This window comes from Acomys russatus, chromosome 26 (genome assembly GCF_903995435.1).
Source record: "Acomys russatus chromosome 26, mAcoRus1.1, whole genome shotgun sequence".
NCBI lineage: Eukaryota > Metazoa > Chordata > Mammalia > Rodentia > Muridae > Acomys > Acomys russatus.
In genome coordinates, this window is record NC_067162.1 from 36,303,733 (window position 1) to 36,325,661 (window position 21,929).

The window sequence follows — 21,929 nt, forward strand, 5'->3', positions numbered from 1 at the left end:
AGCAGGGTCAGGAAAGCCGGCTGGGGGGCGGCGCCCACCACGTTCCCCACCTCGGCTTGAAAATGAAGAACCTCCGGTGACCCTCGGTGGCCCAGGCCTGCAGCAGTGGGAGGGGGGGCTGGGGAAGGGGGTTAAGACGCAGGGTCCCCGGTGGTCAGCACTCACCGGCACGGTCATCTTGGCCGCCGCCCGCGGGGCTCTACAGCAGCGGCGCGGGCTAGCTCGAGGCTCGGTGGGCCCGCGCCGCTCACAGCCGCCGGCGCGGGGTCCCGGCACTCTCCGCTGCCCGCCGGCCGCTTTCCGCTACCGGACAGTCCGGCCGCTCCCCCGCCCCCCGCGCCGCGCATGCGCCGTCCGCGCCGCCCCTCCCCCTCCCGCCTGCTCCGTCGCCGGCCGCGTTAAAGGCGAGGACCCGGGACCCCAGCATTTTTCTGTCGGCCCAACCGGGCGAGGAGGCCCGGTTCCCACACCTTTCTTGTCCTTACAAAGGTCACCTCCAGATACATTATTAGAAAATCCCATCTGGTCCGCCCACAGTGTTCTGGAGCCCAGAAGCCCCCACCCCCATGCAGCAGGTCCCTCGGTGGCGGTCCAATTTGGGAGCAGATAAGGTAGACACACTCGGTCTGGTTGAAGGCGATTCCTCTGGCCTCCCTCGCCTGAGAAGGAGTCTAGGGCTCCCCTAAGGCCCACTCCATCCCCCAGAGAGCTCCAGACTTCCAGGAAGCAGCCTGACTTAACCTTGGGTCCCTCGAAAAGTGAAATCTGCCCAAGACTGGAAGAGAGGCAGGCCTTCGGGAATCTGAGCCTTCCTTTGCCCCAAGTTAATTACCCCTAATTTTTTCTGCTGTTTCACAGCTGACATGGTGCCCAAATGTGCACCTGCAAGCAGTGGGCGCATGAACATTTGTCTTCAGACTGCCACACCCTTGCTGCTCTCACCTTCCTCTCGGTGCACTCAGGCTCTGAGCTCCATTAGCTACCCAAAGTCACAAGAACCAATGACCCATCCGCTGTGCTGCCCAAACCACATACAGTCTGTCACTTTTTCATGGGACCCTCTTTCTGGGCAAGGCCAGACCCAGGGTAGTTAGTGGCTGCCACTCCCTGGGTAGGTGAGTGTGCACCTACAGCAAGTGGGAGATAGGAGGAAGTCAGCCTATGGCTTTCCTAGGGGAACAAGTACACAGCCTGTTCCAAATAGCTAACTGGCAGCAGTTTCGATCAGGCTAGGAAATTTGTAGTATTATACTTAGGGACAAGGCTCAAGGCTGCTGTGGTGGCTGCAGGCTGCTGCTGCTGCTGCTGCTGCTGCTGCATGCTGCTGCTTCCTCCTTGTCGTCTGGTTTGTTTCGTGTGTGTGTGTGTGTGTGTGTGTGTGTGTGTCCATGTATGTCCACCATGTACCTGCCAGCTGCCCTCAGAGGTCAGAAGAGGGCATGGGATTCCCCTGGAACGGGAGTTATGGACTATGTCAGCAGCCATGTGGGTGCTGGGAACCAAACCTGGGTTCTCTGCAAGAGCACACAGAGTGCTCGTAACCACTGAGACATCTCCGCAGTGCCAAGAACAAGCTTTTTGTCTTCCAGGCGTACAGTAGTTGGAGGCCCAAGAGATGGGAGGAGAGGTGAGCGTGGGTATCTGACTTCCTCAGAGGCTCAGGGGTGGCCCCAGGCCCCCCAACTTTTTCCCACTGAGGCAGTCGGGTCAACCCTAGTCCCCTCAGGGTAAATTATGAGAAGAACCGCACAATGAGCGGAAATATTAGAGAAAGGAAGATATCAGGACAACCGCCAGACCCAGGAGGTTCTAGGACTTATTGGGGGAGGGTGTGTGTGTGTGTCCTTCTCTGCTTTGAATAGGGTCGCCCTCTATTTCTTGAGTAGGTGTCCCCAGTGCTGTGCAAGGTATTGCTAGAAGAGGGCAGACAAGGCCACAGCAACCAGAGGGACGCCTGAGCCGACAGCTGCCATCTCCTCAAAGGGCATTCTGTGTGTGTCTGGCACATGGCCCTACCCGTGCCCACCCGCCCGCGCTCAGCTGGCACCCGGGCTTCTGAGCTGAGAACATCAGCTCAGCCTGGCGCCTGGGCTCTAGGCCACGCGCCCGAGGTCTCGGAACTCCTCCCCTTCAATCCAGGCTCCGCCTCCCTTCCTTTTCTTTTACTTTGGCTGGGAAGCGCGGAGGCTTTTAGCTCCTCTCCTGTTTATTCTAGGGGTCCAGGCCAGAAGCCGGTGAGCAGTGGGTAAAATACTCCTTCCACACTACTCGGGTACAGGGAAATGGGGACTCAAAAGATAGCGCATGTGCGGGTCGGGCTTTGTGAGCCAGCTAACCTTTGCCTTCAGCGTGGTACATAGCAAACTCTCAGAGAAAAGGTTCCCAGGCGGATAACCTCACTTGCTTCTGGCGGAGCTCAGGGACTTGGGCAGGGGTTGTGGAGCAGCTAGAAGAGGCTCCGTCAGGGATCTGACTAGTCTATAGCCCTAGAGGCCAAGGCTGCTCTTCCCTCACTACGCCTTGCAGACAGATGATTCCAGAATGACTCACCAAGCTCTTCAGAGAATAGCCTGTGGGGATGTCCAGACCAGAAGCAGCTGGGCTGCTTGACTGAGGCGCCATGCTAGCGAAGGTCCTGGAGGGTTGACTAGGACCCTCTGTGGAGGGCAGTCCCTCCGGCCTACAAGGAGGAGGTAACATACCCAGCTGTCCAGACACCTCTGTTGTCTGGGCCTTGCCACATCTCTAGGGACCGAGGGCTGGGTGGTGGCTTCTTTCTTCCCCTCCTACCTTTAGCCTCCGTGGTCTAGAGAAGCCTCTGGCCCAAGACAATGCCGCACGCCTTTGAAGGCCCTTTTCAGATACTGTGTGACAATTTTGCCTTAGCAGGGTACCTTTGTCATCATTAGTGAACCTGCAGTGCATATTATTATTAACCAAAGTCTACCCTTTGTTCAGATCTTAGTTTGTCCCAATGTCCTTTTCTGCTGTCGGACCCCCATCTAGGATCCCACATCGTACTTAACTCATTATGTTTTGCAAGTCCTCTCAGGCTGTGACAGTTTTTGACATTTCTTGTTTTGATGCCTTTGACATTTTTGAGGTGTTTTGGTCAAGGGATTTATAGACTGCCCTTCATTTCCTATTCATTTGACATTTCTCTCATGATTACTTTGGGGAGCGTGGTGTCATAGTTTTGATGAGGAAACCACAGAGGTAAAATACCATTCTTACTATGTCGTATCAAGGAAACATACCATCAGCACAGCTCAATGCAGTTGCTGATAGTCTCTGATCTGACTGAGGCCAAATGCTTGCGGGTTCCGCCACCATGAAGCCCTCTCCCCCAGCCCATTCCACCCTCCCCCCCCCCCCCCCCCCAGTGTGCTTTTTGGAAGGGAGCCAGTGTGCACAGACCTTTCTTGAGGAGTGGTGGGTTGTTCCCTGCCTCCTTTAGAAGCACCTATTTAAATTTACTTCCCACGTGAGAGAATTCGCCTCTTTGCTTTTTGTATTTCAGTCACTTATTTTATCACGTGGGTCCATGAATGTCACTTGAGACAGGCAGGGTCTCCTGTATTCTGGGCTGGCCCTGCGCTTGTTATGTAGCTGAGCATGACCTTGAATTCCTGATCTTCCTGCTGCCACCTCCGGTTCTAACCACCCTTCTTCTGTTCCCTGGCTTCCCTGGTATGAGCGCTGGGAACTCAGGTTTTTGGGAAGAACAACCGCAAGTGCTCTTAACCGAGGCATCTCTCCTGCTCCTATTTTCTAACTTTTCTTGGTTTCATTTATTATTTATGCTTGGGGTTTTTTTGTTTTTTGTTTTTGCTGTAAGCACTTTTTGCTGTAAGCGGTGGTGGTGCATGCCTTTAATCCCAGCACTGGGGAGGCAGAGGCAAGGGGATCTCTGTGAGTTTGAGACCACCCTGGTCTACCAAAGCGAGTCCAAGACAGCCAAGGCTACACAGAGAAACCCTGTCTCGAAAAACTAAAAAAAAAAAAAAAAAAAAAAAAAAGGCAAAATATTCATCAGTGCTTGTGCTTCCACTGAACTCATCTCAATAACTCAGGAAATTCCTCCCATCTCAAAGTCCTTAGTCACATACACAAAGTGCCTTTTGCCTTCTTAGGTAATACATCCCAGAGACTGTGATGAGGATGAAGTTGAGGGTCATACTCAGCCGACCACAGGGAGGCTTAGGCATACTTACCCTTGCTGTTCTCTGAGATAAAGACCAATCCTCCGAATGTTCCCGCATACCACCCAGAAAACCTGTCACAGATACGGGTCATTCCCTGACTAAGAGGCAGTGACTCACTCCTAAGTAGCCTGAGTGGCAGGCTCGACGGAGCCTTTCCTTTCTCCCTCACTAGGCAGCATGCCTGAACTCCTACCACAGTTTGGCCAGTGTAGAAGTCCTTTGCTCAACTGAAGTAGCATCTCTCACTGCTCATGGAAACAGCTACAAATGAAAGCGCTACAGTGGGCAACCTGATGAGATCCCCAAGCACCTGTATAAACAGAGTCTTCGCACACCCAAATTCCAGGAGTTTTTACATTTAAAAAGTTCTCTCCGGTCTTGAAACCCACCCCCCAAAAAAGTTCTCATGGGCTGGGTGTGGTAGGCAGAGGCAGGTGGATTGCTGTGAGTTCGAGGCTACCCAGGTCTACAAAGCAAGTCCAAGACAGCCAAGGCTACACACAGAAATCCTGTCTCAAAAAACCAAAATTAATTAATTAATTAATTAAATTAAAAAATAAAATAAATACAAATAAAAATTACAAAATAAAAAGTTCTCACAAGTAGCCAAGGAAGCACAGGCTTTTACTGTGGAAACTACCTCATGCATAGTCTTTGTCAGTGGTGATAAAAGCCAGACCCAAAGAGAGGCTTGGGGCTCAGAGAAAGAAAAAGGGTGCTGGTGCTTCCCCCCTGCTGCTCCTGGGGGCTGTGGATGCAGTGAGATGAGACGTTGGAGATAAGCTGAAGTGAGGATTGGACTTGCCCTAAAGAACCCAACGGCACTGAGCAGCAGGAAGCTAAGGAAAACTACGCCCTCTCTCCCCACTCACCTTCTTTCTCCCTTACCTGATGTTGGGGTGTTGGAAGGGATTGGGGTGAAATATGGAGAAAGAGTCTTAAGGAACCCAAAATAAAAATAGTTGTTTAAAAGTATGCCAACACCAGCCCCTGACTATAATTACTTTATTTTTTAATTTTTTAAACTTTCACTTATGAGAGAGAGAGAGAGAGAGAGAGAGAGAGAGAGAAAGAGAGAGAGAGAGAGAGAATATGCTTGGAGCTAATGCTGAGAGAAGCCTGATGTGGGTGCTGGGACTAAGTTCTCTGTAAGAAGAGCAAGTGCTCTTAACCACTGCATCTCTCCTGTTCCTGTTTTCTAATTTTTCTTGGGTTCATTTATTATTTATGCTTTATTTTTTAGTTGTTGTTGCAGTAAATGCTTTTTAAATTATGGCAAAACAGAAATCATCCCAAACTAGGCATTCTCATCAGTGCTAAATATATAATTCAGTGACATTAAACATTCAAAATCTCTGTGGGACCCTGGCTGGTCTTGAACTCAGAGAGATCTGGCTGCCTCTGTCTCCCTAGTGCTTCCAAGCTGTGTAGGGAAGATCCCCACCAATGCTCTGGAGCTGGGTCTAAGGGTCTTGCCCAGGAGCTGACACTGAAGGAGACTGGGGGGAGTGCAACTGAGCAATGCGCCGCAAAAATATGGACTCCACACACCCTCCTCAGCCCTAGCCAGGCAAGAGACGAAAGAAGCGCTCTCACTGGGCGGATCCCCAGAGCACGGGGTCTGCTGGCCTCCCACTCTTCTAGAATGTTTGTAAACAGCAGTGACCATAGCCCCTTCCAGGACTGACTCTGATCTTCAGTCACTGTGACAAGTGGAATCTCATTCTTCTCTGGAAACAATCCCTGGGGGAAATGGAGCCAGTGAGCTGAGCAGTATACATACATTCACTAAATAATTAAAGGGCCCAAACAGCAGCTGCTATATCGGGGCCATCAGTGCCAGTACCCAAAGACACAGCGCTGGGTTCTCAGTGAGGGCAGATCACCAGGTACCTCCCTCAGAGGCTCTGTATGTTGCCCAAGGCCAATGGTCTTCCCCAGGAACTGGGCAGGGCACTGGGAAAGACTAGATACTCCCGAGGAGAGCAGACGCTTTGTGCAAACAGGAACTCGGTGTAGAGAGCAAGGTCCACATTTTGGCAAGAACCCTCAGTGCTTCTCAGCCTTGACCTCCATTATCAGGGCAGGATGGGGTGGGGCTGGCTTGGGGTTTGGTCCCTGTGTGAACTTCTCCATGGTTTCTTACGTTCAAAGGCGATTTTCTTCCCCATCTGCCAAATGAGTTTTTCGTAAATCAGCCAGGTCTCTCACCAGTGCAGGGGGCACCATCCCTATTGTTCTCTGTGATAACATGGGACATCGTGGCCCTGGTCCAAATAAACACAGTATCTGCTTCATTAGGAGCCACATGGACACTGAGTATGGGCCTGCGCGCAACAGGAAGCACTCAATTAAATGCCAATACTATCAGAGTCATATTTGACTCAGTTTTTCTGTTTTTGCACTGCCTTCTGGAGCCCTGAACTTTCAACTTCTTGTCAAAAGGATGCCCTGTGTTTATTGGCAGGCTAAATGAAAGGAGATTGATGCCAGTAGGTGGTGTTGCAGGCCTTTAATCCCAGAATTTGGGAGGCAGAGGCAGGCAGATCACTGTGAGTTTGAAGCCAGCCTGGGCTACAAAGTGAGTCCAGGACAGTCAGGGCTACACAGAGGAACCCTGTCTTGAAAAAACAAAAAAAGATTAAAAAATAAAATAAAATAAATCACTGGAGTGGGCTGTCTTCTACCATATAGGTTCCAGATGTAACTCAGTTCTTGAGTTCTGGAAAGAGCCTTTACCTGCTGAGCCATCTCACCAGCCCATTATGTTAATGTATTAAACCTTTGTTATTGTGCATGCTGAGGTGGTGTGCGTGGGGAGGTTAGAGGGCAACTTTCAGGAGTCAGTCTCCTTCCACTGTAGGCTCTGAGACTTGAACTCAGGCTGTCAGGCTTGTGTAGCCTGCTCTTTAGCTCCTGAGCCACCTCACTGGATCAATGTATTAACATTTTAAATAGGGGGATGGAGAGATGGCTCAGCACTGGCTGCTCTTCCAGAGGACCTGGGTTCGATTCCCAGCACCTACATGGCAGCTCACAACTGTCTGTAACTCCAGTTCCAGGGGTTCCAACACCCCCACACAGGCTTACATGCAGACAAAACACTAATGCACAGGAAATAAAAATAAAGTAAAGCCGGACGTGGTGGCACAAGCCTTTAATCCCAGCACTCGGGAGGCAGAGGCAGGTGGATCCCTGTGAGTTCCAGGCCAGTTGGGTACACAAAATGAGTCCAGGACTGCCAGACTACAAAAGAAACCCTTTCTCAAAACAAACAAGCAAACAAACAAACCAACCACTATATATATATGTGTGTGTATATATATGTATATATATATATATATATATATATATATACATATACACACATATATATATAGTCATATAAAATGACTATAAAATATAGTCTTATGTGATTGGTGCCACCTGTATGCTGTCACACAAAGTCCAGTGTAACTCCATTATATTAATAAGTATGAAAAACAGGAAAAAATATCCTAAGGTCGATAGACTTTTTATTGTTATAAGATAATATGAGTTGTATATTGTTTAATTTTTGTCTTCAGTTTTTCTTGGGCAGGGGAGGGAATGCTGGGGATTAAACCTAGATCCTCACGAATGCTAAGCATGTGACTTACCACAACTACATCCCCAGGCCCTTGTTTTCAAATTCTATAATCAGAATAGCATAGCAGTGTGAAGGCCATCAGCATGAAAGGGCAGCCAAGCTCAGGCCAGGCCCTGGCCTGGCCTGGGGCACAACAACCCCTGCACTGCTCTGACAAGGGTGACAGGTGGTTGGGTCCTTCTCCAAGTGGCAGGGCAACTTAGCGGGCACACTGCACACTCAGTGCTGGTGCACACACGTTGGTCTTACCATCTGTTGCCAACCTGGCAGCAAAGCATTGCGCCATCAGCTGTGTTTGCTGATTTCAGTTGGTTGCCTGCATCCCGCGCCTGAGTCCCTCGCTTGACTTCAGCAGGTTCTTCGTGCTCCTGGGAATTAAGCAGGCTTCAGCTCAGCTCTTTGCTGGGACTCCAAGGACTTAGGAAAGAAGGACCAACGATTGCAGGTGACTCTCAGCTGACACAGGAGGGACCAGGGCTGGCCAGTTCAACTCTTTGTGGTTTTACTGATGTGGCAGCAGTTTAAGAATGTGAATCATGGAGCCAGGCGTGGTGGCGCACGCCTTTAATCTCAGCACTTGGGAGGCAGAGGCAGGAGGATCGCTGTGAGTTCGAGGCCAGCCTGGTCTACAAAGTGAGTCCAGCACAGCCAAGGCTACACAGATAAACCCTGTCTCGAAAAACCAAAAAAAAAAAAAAAAAAAAAAAAAAGAATGTGAATCATTTAACATGGTAAGAGCCTGGAGTGGTGGTGCACGCCTTTAATCCCAGCACTTGGGAGGCAGAGGCAGGTGGATCGCTGTGAGTTCAAAGCCACCCTGGTCTACAAAGTGAGTCTAGGACAGCCAAGGCTACATAGAGAAACCCTGTCTCGAAAACCCAAAACCCAAAACCAAACCAAACCAACAAGCAAAAAACAACAACAAAACAATAAAATGGTAAGGATAGAGGGTGATATAATTTTCTTAAATCTATAGCTGAAGGCTTGGAAATATTTTATAAAGGTAGGAAGGCCAGGAGGCCATGGGTAGTAGTTTTCAACTACTGGTGCACCTAAAAATCACCCGGTCGCACATACATTCATTTCCAAGATGGGACAAATGACAGTAATGCACTGTTGTTTCACTTGAGGGGCTGAGGAACGTTGACTGGAGCCCAGTCATTCAGGGTTAGCATGGGCAGGCTAGTTAAGACTTCATCTCTCAAAACAAAAAGCAGAAAGCCACGCCACAAACCGAAACCCCACCTGGACATTCTTCAAAGGACCCCTTCATTTTATAGATGTTGGAATGGGGTCAAGAGAGGCAGAGGGCTGGCCAGCGGAGCTGGGTTTAAATCTAGGTATCTTTACCTATGGCAGAGCCCCCCAATTTTATGTAACATTTAAGGGATGAGTCAGACAAAAGTGAGGTGTGAGTTTTCTCCAAACTAACAAGTTCTCCCAACAGTTCGTTTTCAGTTCTGACTCTAACTACCCCTGTGAAAAAGGCTTGGTCCCACAAGCCTGCCCCTAATACCAAACTCAAATGGGATGTCCAGGCTATGAACCTTCCGCCCAAAGGACTACAAATTTGGGGGCTCCCATGACAACTTTCCCTATTGTTGGATAATTTTGTAGAACTCATAAGCTCAGGAAACTACTTACGATAGACTTTACTACATGGAAAGCAATGAAGCGCCAAACAAAAAAGTAGGTCAGGGGTTGGAAGGTCCTGAGCATAGGAGTCTGTCCCCAGATGCCTAAGGGCACAGCACCCTCTTGGTATGTGGATGGTCACCCACCCCCCAGAACCTTGTTCATGGTTTTTACTATTGATTTCATTGCATTGTTAGGGCTGATTAGATCACTGGTCCCTGGTAACTGTGCTGGATCTAAGGGGAGGGCTCTTTCTCTCCCCTGGGTATCCAGGGAGGGTTGAAAGTTCTAACTCTTCAATCACATGGGCCCTTCATTAGTGTAGAGAAGAGGGCAGACTCAAAGGCTTTCAGGAACTCTCGCTACAGGAAAGTAACAGCCAAATACTGTTTGTTTTTATTTTTGGTTGTGTTTTGTTATGCGACCTGGGAATATTCTTTGCTGGCTCTGTGTGTGTGTGTGTGTGTGCGCGTGCGAGCCCTCCCGTGCCTACGTGTGTTCATTCATAAATATCACTTGCACTGAAAAGACTAAACAAGCCCCTCCAATGGCCAGTTGTCCACAGCTGGCTCTGGCACAGAGCGGACCGAGCCGATGTAAGAAAAAGGGTGTACCCAGAACATGGCAAGTTCCCTTGCTTGAATCTCACATTCAAAGAGCCCATGACAGAGTTAAGTGGCAGGGCCGTAAGAGAACAGAGACACATTAAACGCAGAAAAAGGGTTATCTGGGATGACACCTTCAGGCAGCCAGAGTTTAAACATGCCTTCTAATTAGGTATGATGACATAGATTTTAATCCCAGGATTTGATAGGTGGATGTGAATGGATCAAAGGTTCAAAGTCACCCTTGACTACCTACACAGTGAGTTGTAGGCCTGCAAGAGTTCTAAGAAACTGTACCTCAAAAAACAAACTCAGGAGCCGTAGCTCAGCAGGTAGAGTGCTAGCTTAGCAGCATGCATGAAGCCCTAGGTTTGATTCCCAGTACCACAAGAACTGGGCATGGTGGCACATAATTATACTTCTAGCATATGGGAGGTAAGGCAGGGGACTAGAAATTCAAGATCATCTGTGGGAAAGATTAAGCTTTGTCCCAGGTGGAAGCAATCTTGGCGGGCTTTACCCTTGGAGCACCCCATGAATGCCTTGTGACAGACTGAGTGGAGCCATCCTGGGCCTGGAATTCAGGAAGCAGACCTCGGAACCGCACCTGGACTATTGTTTTTTGTTTTTGTTTTTGTTTTTTGAGACAGGGTTTCTCTGTGTAGCCTTGGCTGTCCTGGACTTGCTTTGTAGACCAGGCTGGCCTCGAACTCACAGCGATCCGCCTGCCTCTGCCTCCTGGGTGCTGGGATTAAAGGCTTGCGCCACCAAGCCCAGCTACACCTGGACTATTGTTTTTCTAATTGAACCTCAATGGGAGAAGGAGACCGCCCTTCCCACGTGACTCAGGCAGGTGGGGAGGAAAGAACAACAGGTTCAGCTCGGGCTTGAGCGCGTGTGGAGCAACGGACAGACTGGACCAGCACGCGAACCAGAGAGACACCTAAGCACCCGTCCTGTGGAACAGATACTGGAAGGTTCACTCTTTTGTTCCTTTAACCTTTTTTCTTTCTTGTGTAAGCTAGTTGGGTTTTATAATAAAGTTTAATTGTTAAGAAACAGAGCCAACAATCATCCTCAGCTATGTGGCAAGGTCAGCCTAGGCTATAGGTGACCCTGTCTCATACAAAACACAATAAAACCCAAGCAAAAGCAAAAAAAAGGACAAAGCATTTCCCACTGGTTGGTCAGAGTTTCTATTTTTTGTTTGTTTTTCGAGACAGGGTTTCTCTGTGTAGCCTTGGCTGTGCTGGACTCACTTTGTAGACCAGGCTGGCCTCGAACTCACAGCGATCTTCCTGCCTCTGCCTCCCGAGTGCTGGGATTAAAGGTGTGCGCCACCACCGCCTGGCTTGGTTGGTCAGAGTTTCATAGGGCATATGTGTTCAGTGGAGCAGAGATGAGGGAGGACCAAGGAGAGGACTGCTTCTTGCCCTCCTATACTGGACTGGAATGAAGGATGTTGACAATTTTCCATCCCATCAGTTACTTCAGCCATACCTCCCACTGAGAGAGGGCACCCACTGAAGCCTCAAGTCGACCTGGTGGTGGCCTAGGGGCTGGGGGCCAGCTGAGGATATTGGGTAGAGTTTGAATATAGACCATTCCATACATAACTTTGGCTAGAAAATCTAGACAGACTGCAATTCATATTGGTATCTGCAAACTTAAAAACTCATCTATCCAGGTCGGGAACCATTTATTTAGCATGTAACAAGTTGGGGCCAGCTAAGCATCTTTCTAATATACGGGCTGCTCATGACCCATCTCTGCACATCTGTCAGGGCTGTCAGCAAGGGGAGGCCAACTCGGCAGGCCTCACACCAGCGACTAACACAAGTCCTAACACAGCTGTTCTGGAAAGCGGCACTTGGCCTGGTCCAGTCTCCTCAGTTCCTCCAGCCAACACTAAATCTGCGTGTGTGTGTGTGTGTGTGTGTGTGTGTGTGTGTGTGTGTGTGTGCGCGCGCGCGCGTGCACGCGTGTGCGTTGGGGACTGAACTCAGAGACTTCCTTACAAATGCTAGGCCAGTGCTGGCCTTGAACTCAGCCACCTGCCTCTGCCTCCCAACTATTGGGATTGATTCATGTGCCTCTATACCTAGCTCTTTTGGTTTTTTGAGACAGGGTTTCTCTGTGTAGCCTTGGCCGTCCTGGACTCACTTTGTAGATCAGGCTGGCCTCGAACTCACAGCGATCGGCCTCTGCCTCCCAAGTGCTAGGATTAAAGGCATGTGCTACCATACCTGGCTCTTTTTTGTTTCTTCAAGACAGGGTTTGAGGGAAGCGCTCTACCACTGAGCTACCCACCCATAATCCAACCCTGATCACCTTAAGATGCATAGCTCCCTGCCATGTAGCACTCTCACTATGATGAACACAAACACGTTTTCAGTCATCATAACTGGGAAACTCCTTAGGTCTTTTCTTGTCTGCGTTCTGCATCACTGCCTTGTACAAGGTTCCCATATGTCGAGGTACATACACGAGGCCACACTCACCGTAACGAATCACAGCTCACTGCCTCTTTCACGATAGGGCCATCCTGTAGCTGGGTCCTGGGTAGTGGAGTTCAGAAAAGAAATGATAAAATATGCCACTGTGGCTCATCACTTTTGTAAGAATTTGTTTATTGGCCTTCATTTATGTGCACTAGTGTTTTACCTGTACGCATGTCTATGTAAGGCTATCAGGCCTTACAATTGTGAGCTGCCATGTGGGTGCTGGGATTTGAACCTGGGTCCTCTGGAAGAGCAGCCAGTGTCCTTAACCACTCTCCATTTCTCCAGCCCCTTGCTACCCATTTTCAATCAAGGCACTTGAGCTCTTTCCTGTCATCTTTCTCCATGTCTCCATCTCTCTTTTCAGCTTCCTGAGTGCTGAGATCAGAGGCTTGTGCCACCACACCCAATTCCGTCCTTTTTCCTAAAAGAAGGAGTCTTTGTGAAATGTGTCCTTTCTGCATCAGAAGGTAAGGGCTATTCTTATCAAGGACAGGAAGTCAAGACTGAGAGAGATCAGTCCAGACAGACCTTATCCTTCTATCACTGCTTCACACACCTCCCTAGCTAGCCCAGGCCCCTCCGCTTTGAAGCATGGTCATAATTTATCTTGCTCCAACTCAACACTGAAGCACTTGACTCTAAGTGCTTTCAGCCGGGCATGCCTTTAATCCCAGCACTCGGGAGACAGAGGCAGGCGGATCTCTGTGAGTTCGAGGCCAGCTGGTCTACAAAGCAAGTCCAGGACAGCCAAGGCTACACAGAGAAACCGTCTCGTAAAAACAAAAACAAGAAACCCCCGTCCCCCCTCATTTATTTGTGTATTTGTGTGTGATGCATGTGTCACATCTCATGTGTGTAGAGGTCAGAGGACAATTTGTAGAAATCCATTCTCTTGTTCCACCACCTGGGTCCCCTGGGATCAAACTCAGGTCTTAGGCTTGGTGGCAAATGCCTTTACCCACTGAGGCCTTGTTAGCAGTCTTCAATTTCTTGTGAGGACTTCCATGTTTTAGTAAGCATAGCACCGAAAACCTGAATGTATGCCATTTTTCCCCTTTAACTTCATAGGTTTAGCTGCAGACTCCGAAGGTAGAGGAGAAAGCTCATGGTTTCCAGGTTTTTACAATTATCAATAATCCTGCCTTCTTATGCCAGTGCAGGTGCTTGTCTGGGGCTAGAGACCCAAGGACTAAATTAGTCAGGCATCGCTAAAGTGTTCTTTCCAGCAGTGTTAACTGGTATCACCTTGATCTTGGCTTTCTTAGGAAGGAGGGGCCGGGGCACACAGTTGCAGGAACTCAGTGCTCAGATGGTGTTAATCATGCAACACTGTGAGGTGGGTGCAGTGGAGCTAATACTTGCTCCAGCAACTTTTTGAATGTGAGGACTCTAAGGGCCCAGGCAGAAGGCTGGAAGCAGGACGCCACCTGCACTGCAGGATGCTCTCTCCTCGCTTCCTCATCCTCATGACTCCCTGGAGCCAGGCAGCTCCCAGAAGGGAAGAAGGCTCCTACCCTGAGCACAGCAGAGCACAGCTACCACCCTGGTAGCTCAGGCCAAAGATGTCTGAGGCATCTCAGAAGCACAGCCCCACAGCAGTCTCACACGCTGCCCTACCCAGGGAGGCCCCAGGGCAGCGCTGTGCCAGCTGCCATTTCCCTTCACCACAGACATTTTTGTATTCAGAGGTTCCTGTCCCCACTCTTCCCCGAAAGCAATACCCCAACATGGACAACATGGCTGCAGGAGCCAACAGGGCTGAGAGGCTGTTCAGTGTGTGGCGAAGCCATAGACGTGTGTGTGCTCTGGCCAGTTCCCTGATGGCTTCAGGCAAGTTTCCTCTTGTGGAAAATGGGGGCAGTGCTAAGAGGACGAGTGCAAGTATATGTGTGTGCACGTGTGTTGGGAGCAGGTGTAGTGAGGCACTGTAAAGGATTTGCTGATGACACTGGGTGCTCTGATCTGTGTCACCTATCACCTTCATGCTCAAATCATTCCTGTCCACCCAGCTCTGTGTGCTGCAAACTGCAAGAGCTATGTCTTACCGACACACCTAAGCGCTTCTGGCTCTTGCCAGGAACTGGTAGCAAAAGGCAGAATACTGAACTCTCTGGAGTGTGCTAGACCCTTCTCCTGTGCTGTGCCTCTCTAGACAATGACAATCCAGCATTCAGCTTGCCTCACTAACCACAAGGCAGCACAATAGCTGGAGAGCCTGTCACGTGGTCTTCTCAGTCCCAACAGGGTACAGGAACACCCTGGCTCTACTTCTCTCCAAAGATGTCCAGGTCATCCTGTGGTGGCGGCCATTTGGCTCACTGGCTGCCAGGCTGTGCTCTCATGCCCGACAGAGCCTGGCTATGAGTTGTCCAGGGCCTCAGTGCATTTCTTTCTCCTTAGCTCCCGCAGTTATTTCTTAACGTGTCCCTGTAAGCCCCTAGAGGCCTTATGCAGAACTCTTAATTAGAGCACAGCGTTCCTCAAGAAATAGGTGAGCGGAGTACAGAGAGGCTGGCTTTATTATTTGACCTCCTACTGTTTTAGAAGGTACCAGATACTTTAGAATTCTGACACACTCATGGGGACAAAGGACAACAGGACAGGGCAGGGCCAGGCGAACAGTTAGGTAGAGCACCATGGGAAGAGCATTGGACCACTAGACCCACAAAGGGTGCCAAACCCCCAAGTACTGCCTTGGCCTTCACCGGTCCCCACAAACACCCTAATTCCTGAATAGAGGGCACCATCTCCTGTGGGAACTAACTTCTACTAAACGTGGATATGAGGAGCTGGATAAAATTCTTCTCACACATTTTTTATAAACTGTGGGCTAGACAGTGTCTGCCATAGTTCCAACAAACTGTCAGGAGAGAGAATATTTTTCTGGGGACAGAATCAAGGGTCCACTGAGGAAGGCCAGGCATTTGTCAAGGTGGCTTAGTCCTTTGAAAGTGACAGGGTATCAGGACAGCTAATAATGTGGCTGAGGAAGGAATTCCCCCTAAGAACCCTGACGGGCTCACAAAGGAGTATGTACCGACCAAGAGAAAAGGCTTACAGGTGCCCATGGGTGCCCTCCTATGTAGTTCTCTGCCTCCATTCTGCAGTTACCGCACTCAGCTCTGTGTGTGGCTAAGCAGAACCAAAAAGCCTCCCAGCTCCTGTTTGGTTTGTGCAATGACACAGCCACTTGTTTAGTGAACAGCCATGCCCACCTCAGGCAGTTTGTCTTGCTGGCAGCTCCTCTGGCCCTCGACGGACTCTTCTGGTCAGAAGTGGCACGGTGTGATTTCTGAGCTGTTAAAGCACATGCAGGTCTTAGTGAGCAGGGAGACCTCCACCCAACAGGAAGGCCCTCTCCTGCACTCCTGCAGGCCCGACACTAAGCTGTGTGTTGGGAGGCTGCTCGCAGTCTTGTGGCTCAGGCTGAGGCACTTCAAAATCTTTCCTTACAGAACACAATCCATATTCTCTCTCTTTCTCTCTCTCTGTTTTTCGACACAGGGTTTCTCTGTGTAATAACCTTGGCTGTCCTGGAACTCTCTTTGTAGACCAGGCTGGCCTAGAACTCAGAGAGATCCGCCTGTTTCTGCCTCCTGAGTGCTGGGATTAAAGGCGTGTGCCACCATGCCTGGCTACACACAAGAATTTCATGCAAGAGAAGCTGAATCAAGTGAGAGTACATGCGCAGAGATGCAGCGCCTGCCCAGCACCCCAGGCAGTCCCCAAGGGTCTCGCAGTGCCTGCCCAGCACCCTAGGCAGCCTCGGGGGTCTCTGGGAAAGGCTGAGTTCAGAGAGGCCTGTGGGTCTGAGGTGCGGGAGCTGGACCTGGGCTGGCCTGCACAGCCGTTGCAGCAGTGCACAGGGAGGGGAGGGGCATCTTCACTTTCACAAAGCTCAAAAAAAGGGCTTCTATTAGTTTATTTAAAGACAAGTTTTAAAAAGTAAAACGAATGAAACCAGGTGAGATTTAAGACACATAAACCAAGCTGCAGTGTAGAAAAAGGGCCTTGCTGGAGACCCGATGGAGAACACGGAGACACGCCACAGACACGAGAGAGCTCACATTGTCAACAGGATTAAGCTGCTACTAAGTTTCCCCAGAATGTCAAGGCTTCATTTTGCTCAGCCTGAGATCGCGTTCAATTTCAAACTGCCTGTGGTCCACTCGTTCCAGAAAAGCTTTCCGTTCAATGTACCTGGAAGAGGACAAAAACGGTGTCAGTAAAATGTGGCAGGAGAGGCCTCCCTGAATTGCCCAACCTAGGGGTAAGTCATGCTGCAGCAAGCCAGCCTGGTGCCCAGCGGCTCACTCTGGACTCTCCTTACACCCAGACCATTCCCGTTTAGTACACAGAAGGACAATTCTGTTCAAACATGAATAAAACTAAAATGGAAAAGAATGAGCTTTTTTGTTGGTTTTGAGACAGGGTATCACTCTGTAGACCAGGCTGTCCTCAAACTCAAGAGAGCTGCCTGCCTTTGTCTCCTCAGTGTTGGGATTACAGGCGTGTATCAGCACACTAGTCGAGCTAACACCTTCCTAAAAGGGAAAGTAAACAAGAGGCAGGAAAACTGACTACTTTGCCACAGGATTGAGCAACAGAGAAATAACGTCATCTCAGTTTACCCCTATGTTGGTAAATACAGCCGGACAATTCTGATAAAGTCTGAACTTTTCTGAACCTCACTGCTGTCCACAGTGACAGGATGATGCTGTATTTTCTGGCCTCAGCAGTATGCTGAATTGGCAGGTGAAAGAACATAGTCTTGAGCCGGGCGTGGTGGCGCACGCCTTTAATCCCAGCACTCGGGAGGCAGAGGCAGGTGGATCACTGTGAGTTCGAGGCCAGCCTGGTCTACAAAGAGAGTCCAGGACAGCCAAGGCTACACAGAGAAACCCTGTCTCGAAAAAACCAAAAAACAAAACAAACAAAACAAAACAAAAACATAGTCTTTTAAAAAAGATTTATTTTGTGCTTGTGTATGTGTGGGCAGGCATGTGTAGAAGTCAGAGGACAGCTAACTTGCGGGGGTTGCTTCTTTCCTTCCACCATGTGGGTCCTGGGGACAGCACTCAGGTTGTCAAGCTTGGCAGCAGGTGCCTCTGACGCACTAAGCCTTCTCACTGGGCCAATGTTATGTTTTATGTATCTCAAAACATACTTACAAAATATACCTGAAAATGTAAAACATAGGATAGAAAACTGAGCCCCAAGTGGTGGCACATACCTTTAATTCCAGCACGCAGGAGGCAGAGACAGGAAGATCTCTGTGAGTCCAAGGCCAGCCTGGTCTACAGAGGGAATTCTAGGACAGCCAGGGCTATGCAGAGAAACTCTATCTTGAAAAAGAAAAGGAAAAAAGGAAGAATGAAAACTGACAGCTGAGGGCTGTTGTGAAGTGAACCCGGCTACTCACCTTCCCCTGCTCTCTGTTCCCCAAGCAGTTTCTGCTTAGTTTGGGACCAGGCTGTTACTGTGGCATTAATGAAGAGACTCTGCACCCACAGGTGCCCACAGGCTTTCCTTAGAAGCCTGGAGGAGCTCTGTGTTTGCCCTCAGGCCAAGGTCAGAGACTGATCTCTCTCAAAGTCTCCCTCAGTCTTCCCAGACAGGGTGGGAGGCAGGGCAGCCTGCACTGGCAGGCACACTGGTCAGAAGGGAGACTGGTTGCTTAATGAGTGAGACACAGCTGCATTTTAATGTACCTTTTCTTGCCATAAAGTGTGCTGTGACTTGCTTGTGGGGAGGAACTCTCTGCTGCTAATTAATCTACTGAGGGAGCAAAATTGCTATTAAAAATGGCAGATATAATTGAATCTCTGCACTAATTGTTCTTTGTTGCACCATGGAAAATGTGCATCTGTCACTACAAGGTTATTACGTTCATGGTGAGGATGCAAGCAGGTCCAGGAACCTGTGTTCTTCACTGAGTTCAGGCCTTGTTTTGCTGCCCTTCAGCATCCTGAGGCAAGGCCCATCCCATCTGCTTGCCAGCTGAGCCTGGGTCTACTAATTCTCCACGCACTACTGAGGACTGGTCAGAAAACACAGTTCTGAGGCCAGAGGGAGCTGAATTTCAAAGCTTGTAACTCACTGCTGTGTGGTACACACTTAGCAATTCTCAGTTTCTAACAATTTTAAAGGGGGGAGGAGACAACCCAAGGATGACTGCAAGCTCTGCCTTTGCCTTCCCAGTGGCTAAAGCTAGAGGTCTGAACCCTGTGCCTGTCTTATGTGACGCCTCTGTGCACACTAGGCAAACAGTATACCAACTGAGCCATACTCTGGCTCCTGAAACACTGTCTCAACAAAACCAAATACCCAAGCCCAAACACTTCACATTTCCCCCAGAGCCCACCCAATAAATCTAAAGAAAGGTCACCCCTCCTTGCTCAGAAGGGCTGCTGTGAAGGAGTAAGTGAAATAATAATATATTAATAATGCTTAGCATGAAACAAGAGTTTAGCAAAGTCAGATGAGAGCTAGCACTGTCCTGAGGCAGCAGATGACCCAAGTTGGGATGTGTGCCGTCTGAAACTAGTAATTACCACCTGGTCTGGATCAGGAATTAGGCTGCGGTGTCCAAACTGTCAATGAGGCCAGAACAGCTGGAACCCACGCAAAGGCCAAGCTTAGGTGTGACGCAAGTCCCTTGGGCCAGAGTTCTCAGATTTAGTAAGTGAAAATAAAGAAGACCCAGTTAAATCTGAAGTTAAATTCCCTGGTAGAGAGAGCAGTAGCAAATGTGTTTGTTCTTTCTGATAAAGGCAAAGAATGAGACTTGGGAGAGGAGGTGTGGACATACAAACAACTTGCTGCAGCAGCCTGAGGCCCTCACCCACGGCTGCTTAGAGAATTAACTGGGGGCCTCACTTACTGCAGCTAGTCGTGCCCCATTTGCCTACCATGTATCTGGAGAAGGACACATGGGAACCAGGAAATTGGTGTGCTAACTGCCCTTGATAGAGCCCGCTGAAGAGAGGCGAACACAGGCGAGGGATGACACTGTGTAACACCGTCCTGTGTGGGTGTTTCAGGACAGAGCTTTCATGCTATCTGCTGGCAGATAACCATGTATCTAGACGACCAGTGACTACTGAGAGCAAAGTCCAGAATAGACGCTCAAGGGGCAGAGCTGAGGCCCAGGGAAGCCTCAGACAGCCACAGGGGACAAGCACACACGTAACGTAGTTCTCAAGGGAAGCCCATCAAAGCATCAGGGCAGGGCTGGCTACTTTATTCCCCCATTCACAGCCTCTGGCAGCTGGTAGAAGGGTCTTTGTGACAGGCTTCAGTCAAGAGTTGACTATACACAAATCTTCCATTGGACATGGACTTGCTGATGTACAGAAGCTGACATGGCGCTGTGGATGACAGTGACTTTGATATCTACTATCTGTGCTTTTTGTGTTTGTTTTTTTTCTTCTCTGTAAAGTAGGAATAAAAATGTTAATAATGCCGGTCAATGGCTGCATGTGCCTTTAATCCCAGCACCCAAGAGGCAGAGGCAGGTGGTTTTCTTAAGTTTGAGGCGAGCCTGGTCTAAGGAGTGAGTTTCAAGATAGTCAGGGCTACATACATGGAGAAATCTTTTCTTGAAAAACCAAAACAATGTAACCTGCAATGAAACTGAGCTGTTGTTTTGGGGTTTAGATTCTTGCTTCTTATCAACTTAGTCACATCCATAACCTGGACGGCCTCAGACTGGGGCATTTGGAAGAGAGACAAAGACTAGCAATGCTCCTGAGGAAGGGAAAACTGTCTCAAGGCCACCTGAGGGTTCACCTACTTCAACTGGGCCACTGGGGTTTCCAGGCACTTTAACTGGGCTACAGCTCCAGAGCAGACCTGCTGGCTGACAGTGCAATGGGAATTATGGCTCTTGCTAGTCTTTGGTCTTACTGCTTTTCTGGCTTGTGCCTCGCCCTCAATCACACTGATTGCTCCTCACCCACTGGAAACCTAGGGCTGAAGGAGTATGCCATCTTCTCCTGCTTCTATGCTCTTTTATGGCCCGTTGAAGTAGCAGCAGATTTTAAAATTTTGTTTGTTTTATTTATGTTTAAAGACAGGCTCTCTCTGTATAGCACAGGCTGTCCAGGAACTCCCTATGTAGACCAGGCTAGCCTCAAACTCATGAAGGTCAGCTTGCTTCTGCCTCCGCAGTGCTGAGGTTAAAGGCATGGACTACCACGCCTGGCAAAGCAAGCAAATCTTTATTATATTAACACAGCATGCTAATAACGTCAAGAACGCAGGTGACAGAGTCAGGTCACACACACAGAGATTGACATCTCTGCAATCCTTCAACCCGAACTGTTTTTCTGTCTCAGTTTCCCTGAGATTCCCGGACACTGGGTAGGGAAGAGTAGGGAGCCCTGTCAGGGAAGGTGTCAGCACCTGTTGTCAGAGAATCCAGCCTGGAAGGGGTCAGAGGGCACAAATGGCCCAGCAACGATAAACTGCTGGTGACAGTGGAAGTGCTCAGACTCAGCACATGCCTGGGGGAGCCTGGCAAGGCAGGATTCCTCCACTCTGGGAATGCAACTCAAAGATGCAAACTGCCAGGCCCAGGCACGGCCTCAAAGCCAGCGATGACAACCCTTTCCTCCCCCTCTGTCTTTCCACATCCCTTCAAGGCTGCGGTGGTCCTAGGAGACAGACCCCTGGAAAGCCTGCTGATAGATTCCTTGGGGAATGAAAAGTACTTCAGTGGCCTCTCCTTCACGTTCTCCTAATCACCAGACAGATACCTGCTTTCCAATCACTGGGCTTGTGGCCTTCAGCTTAAATGGACAGAGCAGCAGCCAAGAACTTGCTTGTATTTCTCTTTACTGTGCATTTTATGCATCAGTATTCTCCCTCTACCCCGGGCCTCCGCCTTAGCATTATTATCTGGGAAGCTGTGTTGTTGATGACATCCATCATCAGGAAATCTGTGTGGTTAGTTGGCGGAGCTGGAGGAAGCCATGTTCAACACCTGAACAACGTCTGCTACCTCCCACACTACCTCTGAGACTGCACTTCAAGCAGTCTGCTGACTGAAAACCTGCATATAACCCATTTTGATGTATCGTGCCGGACTTTCTTGTGGTTAGTTCTGATGGTGCCAGGATGCCAAACAAAACCAAGGCATCTAGACTCTGCTCTGGGGGCCTACTGCAAAAAACATGGCAAAGGTCATGTGACTTAGGTGGTACAGCTGTTCTAGAGTGGCATCTGAGCTAACGCCCAAATGACAAACCAAGGCCTTCTTGGGGAAGGTACATTGAAGCTGGGCTGCAGTAAACAGCTGGAGAAGTGGACAGAGGTGGGCAGGAAAGGACCTTTCGTTTTGAGTCCTGGC

General features: G+C 49.5%; 2 protein-coding genes across 3 annotated transcripts in view; both read right to left on the reverse strand.

Annotated features, from left to right (window-relative positions):
* The window catches only part of Bcar1 (BCAR1 scaffold protein, Cas family member), a 37,195-nt gene extending 34,558 nt beyond the window's left edge, over positions 1-2,637 (reverse strand). The window contains exon 1 of one of the 2 annotated variants that reach the window (XM_051169339.1): positions 2,551-2,637. In XM_051169339.1, the coding sequence (XP_051025296.1) occupies positions 2,551-2,622 (72 nt within the window). In that variant the 5' untranslated portion in view covers positions 2,623-2,637. Of the gene's footprint in view, positions 1-165; positions 242-2,550 lie in introns of those variants that run through there. The other variant, XM_051169340.1, reaches the window with a different exon arrangement.
* A 13,843-nt stretch (positions 2,638-16,480) lies between these two features.
* The window catches only part of Cfdp1 (craniofacial development protein 1), an 82,191-nt gene continuing 76,742 nt past the window's right edge, over positions 16,481-21,929 (reverse strand). The window contains exon 7 of the mRNA XM_051168574.1: positions 16,481-16,777. Coding sequence (XP_051024531.1) covers positions 16,687-16,777 — 91 coding nt within the window. The 3' untranslated portion in view covers positions 16,481-16,686. The remainder of the gene's footprint in view (positions 16,778-21,929) is intronic.